This window comes from Lepeophtheirus salmonis, chromosome Z, assembly GCF_016086655.4.
Source record: "Lepeophtheirus salmonis chromosome Z, UVic_Lsal_1.4, whole genome shotgun sequence".
NCBI classification, from domain to species: Eukaryota; Metazoa; Arthropoda; class Copepoda; order Siphonostomatoida; family Caligidae; genus Lepeophtheirus; species Lepeophtheirus salmonis.
The window spans coordinates 22,611,695-22,626,272 of NC_092584.1; the positions used below are offsets into that span (position 1 = coordinate 22,611,695).

General features: G+C 29.7%; 2 protein-coding genes across 3 annotated transcripts; one reads left to right on the plus strand and one right to left on the minus strand.

The window, feature by feature from the left end:
* Window positions 1-1,183: 1,183 nt before the first annotated feature.
* LOC121130210 (uncharacterized) lies at window positions 1,184-4,505 on the plus strand. Of its 2 annotated transcripts, none has more exons than XM_040725972.2 (2): window positions 1,184-2,694; window positions 4,156-4,505. In XM_040725972.2, exon 1 carries the CDS (start codon window positions 1,184-1,186, stop codon window positions 2,687-2,689), a length of 1,506 nt encoding a protein of 501 aa, XP_040581906.1. In that variant the 3' UTR covers window positions 2,690-2,694; window positions 4,156-4,505. The 2 variants fall into 2 exon arrangements, with proteins under 2 accessions (XP_040581906.1, XP_040581905.1); XM_040725971.2 differs by lacking the exon at window positions 4,156-4,505 and adding an exon at window positions 3,092-4,126.
* A 5,561-nt stretch (window positions 4,506-10,066) lies between these two features.
* On the minus strand, window positions 10,067-12,447 carry LOC121130519 (uncharacterized). Its single transcript, XM_040726256.2, has one exon. The coding sequence runs from the start codon at window positions 11,452-11,454 to the stop codon at window positions 10,297-10,299; it is 1,158 nt and encodes a 385-aa protein (XP_040582190.2). The 5' UTR covers window positions 11,455-12,447; the 3' UTR covers window positions 10,067-10,296.
* Window positions 12,448-14,578: the final 2,131 nt, after the last annotated feature.

Consider the following 14,578-nt stretch of genomic DNA (forward strand, 5'->3'; position numbering starts at 1 on the left):
TAATGATTATTTTACCAGTTGCAACTAAATTATGTCAAGTATATCAAAAAAATAGATTTGAAGATGATAAGTAACTTTAATTGATGTAGCTTATTCTTTTAATTTCACTGATGTAAATATTTCCAATATTAATTCGATAGTAACGATACGTAGTCATTTATTTTTTTGAGAGAAATTTCAATTTCCTCTTCTCTGCGTCATCAATTCAATATTATTGTTTATGATATACAGAATGAAGTAAAAAAGAAAAAGAAGTAATCAACGAGTTCTAATATTATCTGGAGGAGCAAAAGCTCCAATCACGCAACTTGTTCTGGTAAAAAACATAATTTTTGATTAAAAAAACTTATATGGAATTTGTAAATTTATAAGGCTATAAAATTTGTCATAGTTTAATGTCAAGATCACGTGGTATTTTAAGCAACTCTTTTCTATTAGGATTATATTTGAAATCCTAAAATATTATTTTTGAGTAAAAAAATGATGGATTGACTTATTGTATAAAACTCAGAATCAAAGTAGATAAAGGTGTTAAAGGGTTTTCTAAAGTAAACTTTAAGAATATTATCAAACTAATTATTTAAAATGATGCATTTGCATTAAAATAAAATTTTTATCCAGACTAGTGGAGAAATTCAATAAAATAATAGAATGAACATCTCTTGCATCCTTATTTCCAGCTCCATTTACATAAGACAGACATTCAAGGGATATCTGGGAACAAATTCTACTGCCCTGGGACAGTTTAGGGAGGATTTCCTTGCCAATAAATAATAATTAACTGTTAGCTAGAATGAAAATACAGCAGGAAAGCAAATATGTCAAATGTTTCCTTTTGTCAGTTAAGGTTGAGAGTGGATAAAAAAGCTAGTCCATTGTTCCCCTCATCAAAGCTGCTTGTAGGAGATCCTATGAATCGTCATGACAAGTAAGCTGCTCTCCTCCAAAATATTCATCATTGATCAAAGGATAACTATGTTTATTCATATCCATACTCTCAGTCTATGGATGCATTTTACCATGAATTTTCTAAAAAGACGCAATTGAGAAATCCATCACCTTAGTCTTTTTGTGGTCTAATTTTTTGTTCCTCGGCCGATGTCCTTAACTATTAGAACAATCACATTGTTATTAAAAAAAATAAAATGTGTGATAGTTCTTCTATAAGCTTTAAGACTTGAGGATGAATATTGAAGGTGTTCACAAAAAGATTAAAAAATTCAAATGTAAGTACTGTTCTAGTTCTTTTACACAATCTGGAAGCTTGAAGATACATATTGAGGGTGTTCATGACAAGATTAAAAAATTTCAATGTAATTACTGCTCTAATTCTTTTACACGCTCTGGAAACTTGAAGACGCATATTGAAGGTGTTCATGAGAAAAAGAAAAAATTTCATTGTAATTACTGCTCTAGTTCTTTTACACGCTCAGGAAACTTGAAGACGCATATTGAAGGTGTTCATGAGAAAAAGAAAGAATTCCAATGTAGTTATTGCTCGAATTCTTTTACACAATCTGGAAGCTTGAAAATTCATATTGAAGGTGTTCATGAAAAGATAAAAAAATACCAATGTAGTGAGTGCTCTAGTTCTTTTACACAATCTGGAAGCTTGAAAACGCATACTGAAAGTGTTCATGAGAAGATAAAAAAATACCAATGTAGTTACTGCTCTTGTTCTTTTACAAACTCCGGACATCTAAAGACGCATATTGAAGGTGTTCATGAGAAGATAAAAAAATTCCAATGTAGCGACTGCTCTAGTTCTTTTACACGCTCTGGAAACTTGAAGATACATATTGAAGGTGTTCATGAAAAGATAAAAAAATTCACATGTATTTACTGCTCTAGTTCTTTTGCACGCTCTGGAAGCTTGAAGACCCATATCGAAGGTGTTCATGAGAAGATAAACAACTTCCATTGTAGTTACTGCTCTAGTTCTTTTACACAATCTGCAAGCTTGAGGATTCATATTGAAGGTGTTCATGAGAAAAAGAAAAAATTCCAATGCAGTGACTGCTCTAGTTCTTTTACAACCTCTGGAAACTTGAAGGCACATATCGAAGGTGTTCATAAGAAGATTAAAAAATACAAATGTAGTAACTGCTCTAGTTCTTTTACACAATCTGCAAGCTTGAGGATTCATATTGAAGGTGTTCATGAAAAGATAAAAAAATTCAAATGTACTTACTGTCCTAGTTCTTTTACACAATCTGGAAGCTTGAAAACGCATATTAATGGTGTTCATGAGAAAATTAAAAAATTTCAATGTAGTAAATGTTCTAGTTCTTTTACAAACTCTGGACATCTAAAGACACATATTGAAGGTGTTCATGAGAAGATTAAAAAATTACAAATTAATTTCTACTGTAGTCCTTGCACACGCTCTGGAAACTTGAAGACTCATATTGAAGGTGTTCATAAAAAGATAAAAAAATTCCAATGTAGTAAATGTTCTAGTTCTTTTACAAACTCTGGAAACTTGAAGATTCATATTGAAGGTGTTCATGATAAGATACAAAAATTCCAATGTAGTTACTGCTCTAGTTCGTTTACACAATCTGGAAACTTGAATACGCATATTGAAGGTGTTCATGAGAAGATAAAAAAATTCCAGTGTGGTTCCTGCTTTAGCACTTTTACACGGCTAGGAGGCTTACAGATGCATCATAAGACTTATCATAAGTAGACAAAGTAGGTATATATAAAAAATATAACTGCAACTTTTCCAAGATAGTAAAATATACATACGGCTGAGTAGAAAAATATCTTATTTATTATTTGAATTTATTCTTCCTTTTTCGCTTCCATTATAGTGTGGGTTGTCCAAAGTTGACGTTTCTATTGTGTTTATAATTTCTAATTGCCTTAAAAAATATAATTAACATTATATTTAATATAAATTTATCATACTAATTATATATTAATATTCAAAACTGAGTTTAGGCTAAATTTATCAAAAAAAAGTTGTATTTTATTTTACAATGAATATTTGAGCATTGAGAAGACTTATGTTTCTGATCACAGCTATCAGCTAATCGCTATTATTAAACTTAATCAGTAATTTTAATTCAAGATACCTATTAACTAGGAATATATGAACTTCAAATTTGGAAAACGCCACCAAGATCGAATTTCAAATTATTTCACATAAATACACCGTGAACTGCTCATATGTCTTAGAAAATTTGTATCATGTATTAAATACTGGTCTGAAGAGTCAAAGATTTCGTTTTATAGAGTTCTTAGAGTAACGATACATTTTGGGCCATCAATCCAACTTCCTTATTTATGAATGTTGCTGTTTTCTACTTGACAGTGAAAAAGGGATTTGAATTAGATTTGCCTTGGAAATTCCTTAGTGAGTGCTTTGAACACTTATTTGCCCAATGTAAAAACACAAGTGGATTTAATTAATATATCACATTCCGCCAGTTAATTAAATTAGAAAAGGCCATCAGACTCAAGGTGAAGTACACTTCGTTGTCAATTAGCGACCTTACAAACATTGAAAGAAGCTTTAATGATAGATACGTATATATATGGAAGATATTGCAGTTTTTCTTGAATATTTAGACGACATGGTCATTTCTGTTACAATCGAAGACAATTATAAATAAATTATTTTCGGATTCAATTTGTTACTCTCTTTCTAAAACAATTAACTCTGAGGACTGCAAAAATTCATTATCCTGTCAAGCCAAATAATCAAGTTTATTCGATATTGTGGATATTCTAGGACGGAATATTTGAACATTTGCAATCGAGGTGGACTGAATGTTCATGATGCATTGAATAATCCTCTCTGCCTTGGGATTTTGACTATTCTCTCTAGATATATATATATTAGTAAATATTTCAATGATATTCTGTAAATCAAATTTTCTAAAACATTCTCTCCTTACATACTGTTAGAAATAGTTTGTAGTACAGCCAACAATTAATAATTATAAATAATTTGAAACTTTTACTCACTGAAAACAATTATAATAATACATTTGTATGTCTAAATTAAAGCCGAATGAATCAAAAGATAAAAAATAAAATAACAGAGAACTCATATATAGGAAATATAAATTTTAGTGATGTTCTAAATTTTTATTAGTTGTCCCATCAATACTAAAAGAATCTTATTATTTTTTTTTTATATTTTAGCTATTGAAAATTTCCGACTCGATAAGATTTGTAATTGCAAAGTTAAGAGGTTTAAAACACATCATTCCTTAACAGTTTCCAATAACTATATTAGATGTAATTATTTTTTTTGTGCTTCTATATCTTTGTAAGAGTAATATTCCTTTATATTGACAAGCAATTAAACTGTTTAGAAGATGATTTCCTACTAAATATGTTTGAGAATTGGAACGACATTATGACATTATAATAGAGTCTGCAGAAATTAAGAAGTTACTTAAAACATATCATCACTTAACTCTTACCAAGAACTAATTATATGTAATATCAGAATAAAATATGCATTGATATTAATAAAAGATAGGCACATTAATATATAACTAATATAGGTTAGGTTAAAAAATAACATAGGAAAGGACTTTAAATACTTATAAGTAATAGTATTACATTACTTTAATTTTTTAAATAATAACTAATACTGATAGTGATAGCCAATAGTCTGCCTATGTTATTTTTTAACCGGTAACCTATATTGTATTATTGAGCCTGGCACTACATAAAGTATAACTATTACCACTTCTTTTTTATTCACAAAACCTTTCGACGTGTGTAGGTATGAACCTTAATACTCTGCAATCAGGATGAGGTGAGAGCGAAGATGGTATGTACTAGGTATGTTGAAGTATTAATACATTTTTAGATTTGATGTAGCTTTTTCTCCTGATTTCAATGATATCAGTATTACAAATATTTACTCGATAGAAACGGAGTAATTTGATAGTTTTCGATCGGGAATTCCGACCTACCTTCTTATCGTTTTTATTCAATGTTATTATTTGTTTATTTGGCTCTCCATATTTATGTCTTATGTTCATTTTATGTTTTCACCTTTTGAGAAGAAAAGAAGAAGAATCCAAGTCTATAATTTTTTAATATTTTTATGCATGCGATACAAAGAGGACAATTTGTTGTAAAATAATATAATTATTAAAATTAAATATTTCATACATATTTGATGTTATAAATATAAATTAATTTGAATTAAAATAATGTTTCATGCATATTATTAACATTTCTCAAATATGGTAAGGGAAAAATCATGAAAATTCATGAAATTGTGTCTGGTGATAGAGGATAGTTATAGCTTATTAGCATAAAGTGAAAAAATGGATTGAAAGTACCACTTTGAAAATTTAAACGATTATCCGTTAGTAGAATTAATATTATTTAGTAGTTAGTAATTAGGAGTTAGGAGTTCTAAAAAGCACAATAATAAACGAATAAATGAAACAGTGAGAAACGGAAAGAGTTATCCTCCTCCATCGACTACTCCTTCTTTGAAACTCCTCAAAGTGAACTCTGTTTTGTCTCTTAAGAAACTTATTTCCTTGAACTGAGTCCTTTAGTATCCTTGATGTATATAATGCAGTAATCCCTCATCTCAATCACATTTATATCAATTCCATTTATAAGTTGGATTTAGTGATATACGGTCTGTTAAATGATAATGTTTAAAAAAAAATATATATATATAAGAGACCTCTTAACATCAATCGACTTCTATTGAAATATCTGAATATCATTGCAATCCCCAAGCATATTTAGTCGAGAATCCTCCTTCAAAAAAACTAAATTACATGTCATTATATTGGAATATTACTCTTGTGAAAAAATAGGATCTTGCCACAAATAAATTAATTACATATAATACAGATTTTTAATTGTATACATCCATTCAATCTATCAGTTTTTGCCCAAAAACATTTTTCTAGGATTTCAAATATTATCCCAATATGAAAGAGTTACTTAAAATACAAGTTGATATTGTTATAAAATTACAAATACGCCACATATTATAACTTTATAATAGTACAAAGTTCACATGAGTTCACCGAATGGAACTTGTCATCAAAAATTATCTTTTTTCCCACAACGTTTTGCGTGATTTGTGCACATCAACATAGTATTAGGACTCATTTGTTGATTACTAATATAATAATTAATTTCAATTATTATATCAATTTAGAGATGCTCATAGCTTAATAAAGTACTTGTAAAAAGATTACTTTATGAAGTATATTAATATTTTTTCCCCACTTTTTATTACAAGATTAATTAAAATAATCAGTGAAGAAATGAAGATGGCACAGATATAATAGTAGGAAGAAGATTAGCGCGTTTGTCTTAGTATGTGGATAATAAAATGATTCGAAATAAAATATATACATCTTTGTATTTTCCAGGCTTGTGAGCGATCAGAAATTCCCATTTCACTGCGATATAACGATCAGGGCCATAATAATAATTTCTTTTCTAGCTCTTTATTTTACATTAACGGGAGCTGTTTCTAAAAGTTGTCGTCTCTCAGCCTCTGTCTAGTCCTCCTCAGGATCTGTTTGGCCTTGGAGAACAAACGCTTGCTTGGCACTACTGGGAAGCAGGACATTGTATCCTTGAAATACCTTTTTGACCCCCCGGTAGGCCAAGATCATTTCCGGACCTTCAGAGTAATCAGCCAGGTATCTTTTCACTTCCTGCTTGGCCGTATCCACCTTTTTTGGGACTTTGGTGAAGAAATTACTCTTTTTCTGCAACTTAGGCAATATCCCACCTTCTCTTTAGAAAAAATTCCGATCAACAAGCCTTGTATTTTATAATATTCAATACGTTTTTAATAAAATATGACATTAGTACTTAGGCTTAGGTAATTTCTACTATTTAATTTTTAGAAAAAAATTTCCTTAATATCTATTTACAAAAAAAATGAAAATTATTTTTTCTTCTTACTGTCAATAACTAGCAATAATATTGAATTGAAGACGCGGAGGAGAATAGAAATTCAAATATTTTCTATCTTAAATTCAATTTTTTGTAATTAATTTGTAGAAAAATGTTGTTCTAGCAATCCCAGGTATAAATACCCACTTTATTACTAAATTAATTTTTAAATTCAGTACAAAAATATTGTCTTTGGAGAAGATATATTAATTATAGGCTATAGTATGTAATTTCAAATAGATTATTTGATGCTGATCAAATAAAAAGGGACTACTATAGTTAATTAGGTTTTGCCATTTGAATTTAACCGTAAAAATACACTTCCCCCTATGAGGTTAAGTCAATTCCAGATATTAGTATAACTCAGTGAAACCAAGGTCTATGTAATAAGTTATTACTAATAACTAATAATAAGTTCTGGGCAATACAAAAAAGAAAAGAAGAGTGAACATTAGTAGTGGATAGCAAAAAAGAAAACAGTAGGCGAAGAAGAATTGAAATTCACTATAATATGTCCATTATATTGAATATAATTAGATATATGCAATTTACATCTAGTATTAAGTAATAATAAACATGTTGAGAGAGAGTAAGTTATCATTATATATTAATATTCCATATTCCAAAATATTCCAAAGTATTCCAATTTAAAGAGAAGGTGGTGTGATATTACCTATTTATTCCAATCTTCTTCACTCCAACGACAATTTCCCACCATCACTTATCAAAAGATCCAAATATTCATAAAATTTAGGTTTATAGATGTAAAAGTGTAGAACTATACTAATTGTTTCTCTGAAAAAAAACACATCATACTTCCTAAGGGACAATTAGAAAAATCCATTTCCATTTAAATTATGGATGCCCTTTTTACTTTTCCTATTTCCTGCCGTATCATTTTATTTAAATCATCAAAAGTTTTTATGTAATGTTCCACGAACACCACTTACAGACGGAAGCAACGGACCGGAGTAAAGTCAATAAGAACACCTTTGGATTGGGGGTACAATCATACACTAAAACATATATTCTGTAAGGGATTACATTTAAAAGGACGTACATACATTTGAGTATTAAAATATACTAACTCGTAAAACACAAGGTACCTACCTATCTATTTAAAACAAATCCCTACGTCATGATTTAAAAGTAAATAAAAGACAATACATAACATTTTATAAATTTAATTAATAACTGATATAATATTTATTTATGTTAATATAGTGAATTTCAATGTTTTCTTCGCACACTGACGTCACTTGTTTCCTTTTATTCAATTCATTTTTTTCGTATTGCGCAGACCTTAATAATGTTTTATGTTTTTATCTTGGTCAAAATACAATATAAATTATATTATATAATATAGACAGTAATTCAGTAAATAGACCTCGGACTAATAAAATGACTCTATTATTAGCCCCAGTATAGACCAAGATATAAGTATAAAATTAAAAAGAACAAGGGACGTCCCTTTTTGAGAAGGTGTGAGAAGAATTTTCAATTTTCGGGTTAGAAAAAGTGAAAAACTCAGAGTCAGTGCATATCCAACAAATAATGCACGTTCTGGAAACTTGTAGACGCATATTGAAAGTGTTCACGAGAAGACGAAGTAATTCCGATGTAGTTACTGCTCTAGTTCTTTTACAGCCCCTCAAGGCTTGAAGATGCATATTGAAAATGTTTATGAGAAGATCAAAAAATTCCAATGTATTTACTACTCCAGATCTTTTACACGATCTGGAGGCATGAAGACGCATATTAAAAGTGTTCATGAGAAGATAAAAATATTCAAATGTACCTACTGCTCTAGTTCTTTTACACAATCTGGAAACTTGAACAGGCATATTGAAGGTGTCAATGCAAATTATTTAAAGATGTTTTAAATTTGTCATTATTGATATGCTTATAATTATTCCATGAAGATGGGGGAAAGTATAATAAAAAAACTTAACAAAATTTTACAAGCGTTGAATGGTAAAAAACTATTTACAAGCTTCTATCCGAAATCGTGAACAAATATGCTAGACTAAGAAACTTTAATCGAATAAAAAATTAAAAGATACATATACCATAAAAAAGTTAAAGAAATTTATCAATAGATATTTGTAAAAATGATTATGATTATTATCTATTAATATACCGGGTGAAAAAAATTAATGATACCTTCTAAAAATACAGTTTTGAATATGTGTTGTTGATTAAATCTTAAAGTTCAGATTATTTTTGAATAGCTTAGATTCTAAGCCATTGATTGATGTAGATGTTGTATACAAAAATTATGTATATGTCGCGATAGAGGCAAGAAGATCCATCATAGGCAATTTTATCCGAGCCGGGAGGACCACCTCGGACATCATGAAGGCCTTAAACGTAAGTAAGGCACAGTCTATCGTGTCAGAAATCATTTAGCTGATGGGGACAACCTTAAGAACACACTCAAGAGTGGAAGACCTACCAAAGTAAAGCTTGAAGATATTATGCATGCCTTTTAATGTCAACCCAACAATTAAAATGTCAGATTACGCCATGAAGAAGAAGGTGTATCGGTTTACTGTTGGCAAGGTCATCCGAAAGGCTGGAGGAATGTCACTTAGATGAATTGAGAGGCTACTCCTGTCGAAATGCCAAAAAAAAATCCGTCTTCAGCGATGACAAGAACTCATGAATGATCTGAAGCACAACCAGCAATCGGGTAATTTTTTCTCTGATGAAAATACCTTTACTGTTGACTCCGTCTACAACAAGCCAAACGATTTATTAGGGGATTTGGGTCTTCCTTGCTCAAAAAATAAATTTCTATCAAACTACGTACTCAGATTTGTAATCAAGACTTCAAAAAAACCAAAATTTGTTCTCAACAGAACTTTCAAATATTTGTTAGTACTTCAGAATCCATAATTGGACTAATAACTATTTTAAATAATCAAAAAATGTAATTTTAACAAAAGGAAGCAAATATTATATTTGAGGAATAAATACGTAGAAATTTAACATTTTTAATTAAAGAGTTCTCTAAGAGTACCGAGGGGCTGATAACTTTAATGCCCCACATAATTCTTCTTAAACCTTGAAATTCCCTTTAAAGAATAATATACAACATTTTTGTAACTATAAATGTAATCCTATTTCAGTCCTAAATATAAAAATTTAATTATTATCATATAAATTTATTTATTTTAATTAATAAGGAATTGTCAGAACAATGCAAACAAACATTTTAAACTTTCGACAAATCAGACCATCATTGAAGCGAAAAAGAAAAGACAACTGTATTCTAAAAAAATAAATAGTATAAATTAAAAAAAATATTTTTTTATATTTTCTAACAAAAATAGCATGAATAAATATATTTTACTATCTTAGAATAGTTGCACGTGTGTATGTCTAACTATGGTGAGTCTTATGATGCATCTTCAAGCCTCCTATTCGACTAAAAGAACTAAAGCAGGAACCACATTGGAATTTTTTAATCTTCTCATGAATATTTTCAATATGAATCTTCAAGTGTGCTTTTTGTGTGAAAGATATAGAGCAGTAACTACATTGGAAATTTTTTATCTTCTCATGAACACCTTCAATATGTCTATTCAAGCCTCCTAAGCGTGTAAAAGAACTAGAGCAGTAACTACATTGGAAATTTTTAATCTTCTCATGAACACCTTCGATATGCTTCTTCAAGTTTCCAGAGAGTGTAAACGTACTAGAACAGTAACTACATTTGAGTTTATTAGTCTTCTCATGAACATTAATAACATGCGTCTTCAAGCTTCCAGGGGTTATAAAAGAATTAGAGCAATAACTACAATTGAATTTTTTTATCTTCTCATGAGCACCATTAATATGCGTTTTCAAGCTTCCGGATTGTGTAAAAGAACTAGGACAGTAAGTACATTTGAATTTTTTTATCTTTTCATGAACACCTTCAATATGGATCTTTAATTGTCCAGAGTTTGTAAAAGAACTAGTGCAATAAATGCACTGAAATTTTTTAATCATTTCATGAACACCCTCAATATGCGTCTTTAAGTGTCCAGAGTTTGTAAATGAACTAGAACAGTGACTACATTTGAATTTTTTTATCTTGTCATGAACACCTTCAATATGTATCTTCAAGCTTCCAGATTGTGTAAAAGAACTAGAACAGTACTTACATTTGAATTTTTTAATCTTTTGATGAACACCTTTGATATGCATCTTCAAGTTTCCAGAGAATGTAAAAGAACTGGAACAATAACTACATTTGAATTTTTTAATCTTCTCATGAACACCTTCAATATGAGTCTTCAAGTTTCCAGAGTTTGTAAAAGAACTAGAGCAAGAATCACATTGGTATTTTTTAATCTTCTCATGAACACCCTCAATATGTATCTTCAAGTTTCCAGATTGTGTAAAAGAACTAGAGCAGTAACAACATTGAAATTTTTGTATCTTCTCGTGAACACCTTCAATATGCCTCTTCAAGCTTCCAGAGCGTGTAAAAGAACTAGAGCAGTAGTTACATTGGATTTTTTGAATTTTCTTATGAACACCTTCAATATCCATCTTTAAAGCGAGTAAAAGAACTGGAGCACATTTAAATTTGTTAAAAACACTATTCTAATTATTAATAACTAGGCACGTCGAACAAAGAGTACAATTGTAGATTTATAAAATTGTTAGTTGAACTCATAGATTGAGGGTATCTATGAAAATCGTTAGCAGTTGAGTCATGTTAAAACATGAGACCAAAAATCAACCCGGTAATTAAATTCTGACAATTTGAGGAATGCTTAATTGGGACCATATCAAAGGATATATATAATTAAATATATAATATATATTCTTTGGACGAGATCAGCTTAGCTGTCATGACGTCACATTAGATCACCTACAACTACAAGAAGTTGTGACGATTGGGGGGGAGGTGCAATAAAAAAGGACACAGGCACTTCTAAGTCGATCCTGAATTCTAGTTTGTGTCCAATAAGTACATGAAATTTTAACTCTGCAGCAAATCCTTAGTGTTATTCTCCATCTTTTATGAGCTCATGCAATTTTTCAATCCAACTTGGTTTTCATCAATGATAGGTTGTCTTGTATGTAGTAGAAAAATAAGTTCACTCCTCAATACTTAAATATTTAAGTGTTTTATTTTTAAGCATAAATTCCTCAAAATCAATTTGTTTACTTTTTACACTTTTACTCTAGATACCCATTTATCACACATTTACTTTGAATTCGGGCACGTAAATATTCACACGTCAATCCATCTTTTTTTACTAAAAGTCTATGTTTAGAGAATTTATATGACAGAGTTATCTAAAATGTAGGAGTCACTTAATACTCCCACGTAATGTTGTTATAAAAATACTACTACAAATATTATAGCATTATAATTGTTCAAAGATCATATTTGTTTACCAACAGTAACCTATCATCAAATTATTTTTTTTTACCACATGATTTGAGCTTGTGCTCCTCTTAGTAGTATTACTTATTAGAAATAAAGCATTAAACCTTTAATTAGAACTAATTGAGCAGTGCCTTAGAAAAGGAGAGACTGGCCATCATGCGCGCCATCTAAAGATTAAAATATGAACTAATAACGTAAAACCTTAAGCTTATATAAATGAATAAAGTAAAACTGAATCCAATACTTAATTATTTACAAAATTAGATATATTCATAGAAAATAATATACAAATAAACAGAGGATTTACAAATTAAGTAACAATTGTCCTCATTTTTAAGCTTTTTCTCGCATTACTTGCCACTAAGACATAAGACATATTTTTATCTCTATAATAAAAGTGTAGCTTACAATTACATTTTATATTTTACAATTTTACCCAATGCTTTAGGGTGTCAAGAAGCAATAAATTCATTGGAAAGGTTTGTCAGGATTGACGAAGATATTTCATGAATAGGATTGTTTATCTTACATATTCTTGGATTGTAGCTTTCAAATATATTAATTGCTAACTTTTTCAAACAATGAAATTGAAGAATCGCTACAATAAATTTAAGAGTTTTCCGAAAAAGGTTTTTCTTTAGAAATTAAATTTGATGAACGATTATTATAGTCCTTAATTAAGGAATCATCAAGTTGAATGCTCTCAGTTTATATGACACTTGATCTTGATATTCAATTAAAGATTGAAAAACTTCCGTGTTCACAGGATAAGAGGAAATATTGTATTTCTTTACAACATGTGCTGGTATTGTTATCGTATGTCCTCTTATTAAGTGATTTCGTAGGTTCTTGGCCAAATGTGGGATATCCACGATGACAAATATAAGTTCATTGGATGGAAGAGGACTAGCAAAAGTGTCAATGATATTTCTTTTCTTTAGCACTATTCCGAGCTTCCTCTATATTGCCTGATTTGATGGACCCATATCACTGGTTATCGACCCAACTTTCAAACCAACAGTTGAAGCTGAAGTGGTAATTTCTTTAAATATGGGAGTAACTTTCTTCGGGTCGAATGGTTTTCCAGTAAAATGCAATGCTACGACATGTTTCCAACTAGTTTGAATACCTTTCAACATGAATCACAATGCATGAGTTGCGAGGAACTTATAATTGGGAAGATATTCGAAATAAATTTAAAAAAAGAAGTTTATTTAATAAATAAATAATACACCATGCATTTGCCCATCCTTTGAAGAAGAAAAATCAAATTTCAAACCATCATACGATCATATTTAAGAACTTGTTGATTTAGAACAGGGGAAAACATAAAGTTTGCTCACAAATTAAAATAAAAACTTGTACAATTTACATCCAAATAATATGAAAAAAATGATTGTTATGCAATTTTTCATGAAAGCACTATTAGTGTCTTAAAAATGGTTCTTAAAAACTGTAATGTGGATTACAGCATCAAATTTATTCCTTAATTCGCAAATTAATAACTATTACAAATATGACGGAATACAAAATAATCGGGGAATAAAAATCGTGATTCAACAAAATCTTGAATATGTATAATATTAAGGTTGAACAAATTGATTTTCGGGGAAAAAAAAAAAATCTACACGGATAAAAGATAGGTCGATGAGGAACAAAACAAAAAAATTGGTATTTTTAGTCTGTGGATATAATCCACAGACTCATTTTTTATTTTAATGATCTAGTTGTCTCGAAATGTTAAATTCGAAAGACAAAATACAAATAAGTTACATGGTGTACTGTATTTTATATTCGGTGATCCGTTGGATAACCAATATCCTCCCTTCTTACCTTAAAATTATTGCAATTATTCAATACGTTTTATATAAAAAGTTATTAAGTATCTTTTGCCATAAATACCCTGACATAAGTGTAAATGTTATGTCCTTTATTCCTTGTATAAAATAATATATATTTATATAATAATATTTTCCTTCATGTCTCTTTGTAATTTCTCGGTTGTTCTGAATCTTTTTTAATGGTTTGCATCTACTTCACATCGTCAGACACAACAATTGCGGCGAGGAAGGGATCAAGACGATGTGACCTCCCTGCTATTGGATTGATGGCAAAGCTATCCCTACTGGATGTGGGTAGCCCTTTTTTTTCATGGATAATCTCACTTTGTCTCCGAAAGATTGAACATTATTGTTTGAGCATTGTGGAGGATGCAATGGATCCGATGTCCTTGTCTAGGGATGATGTGTGTACTCAGTTGAGGTTTTAATCCAC

Bases quoted from the DNA above. Each gene is read 5' to 3' on its own strand.
- LOC121130210 (XM_040725972.2), top strand. From the start codon at position 1,184: ATGAATATTGAAGGTGTTCACAAAAAGATTAAAAAATTCAAATGTAAG.
- LOC121130519 (XM_040726256.2), bottom strand. From the start codon at position 11,454: ATGGATATTGAAGGTGTTCATAAGAAAATTCAAAAAATCCAATGTAAC.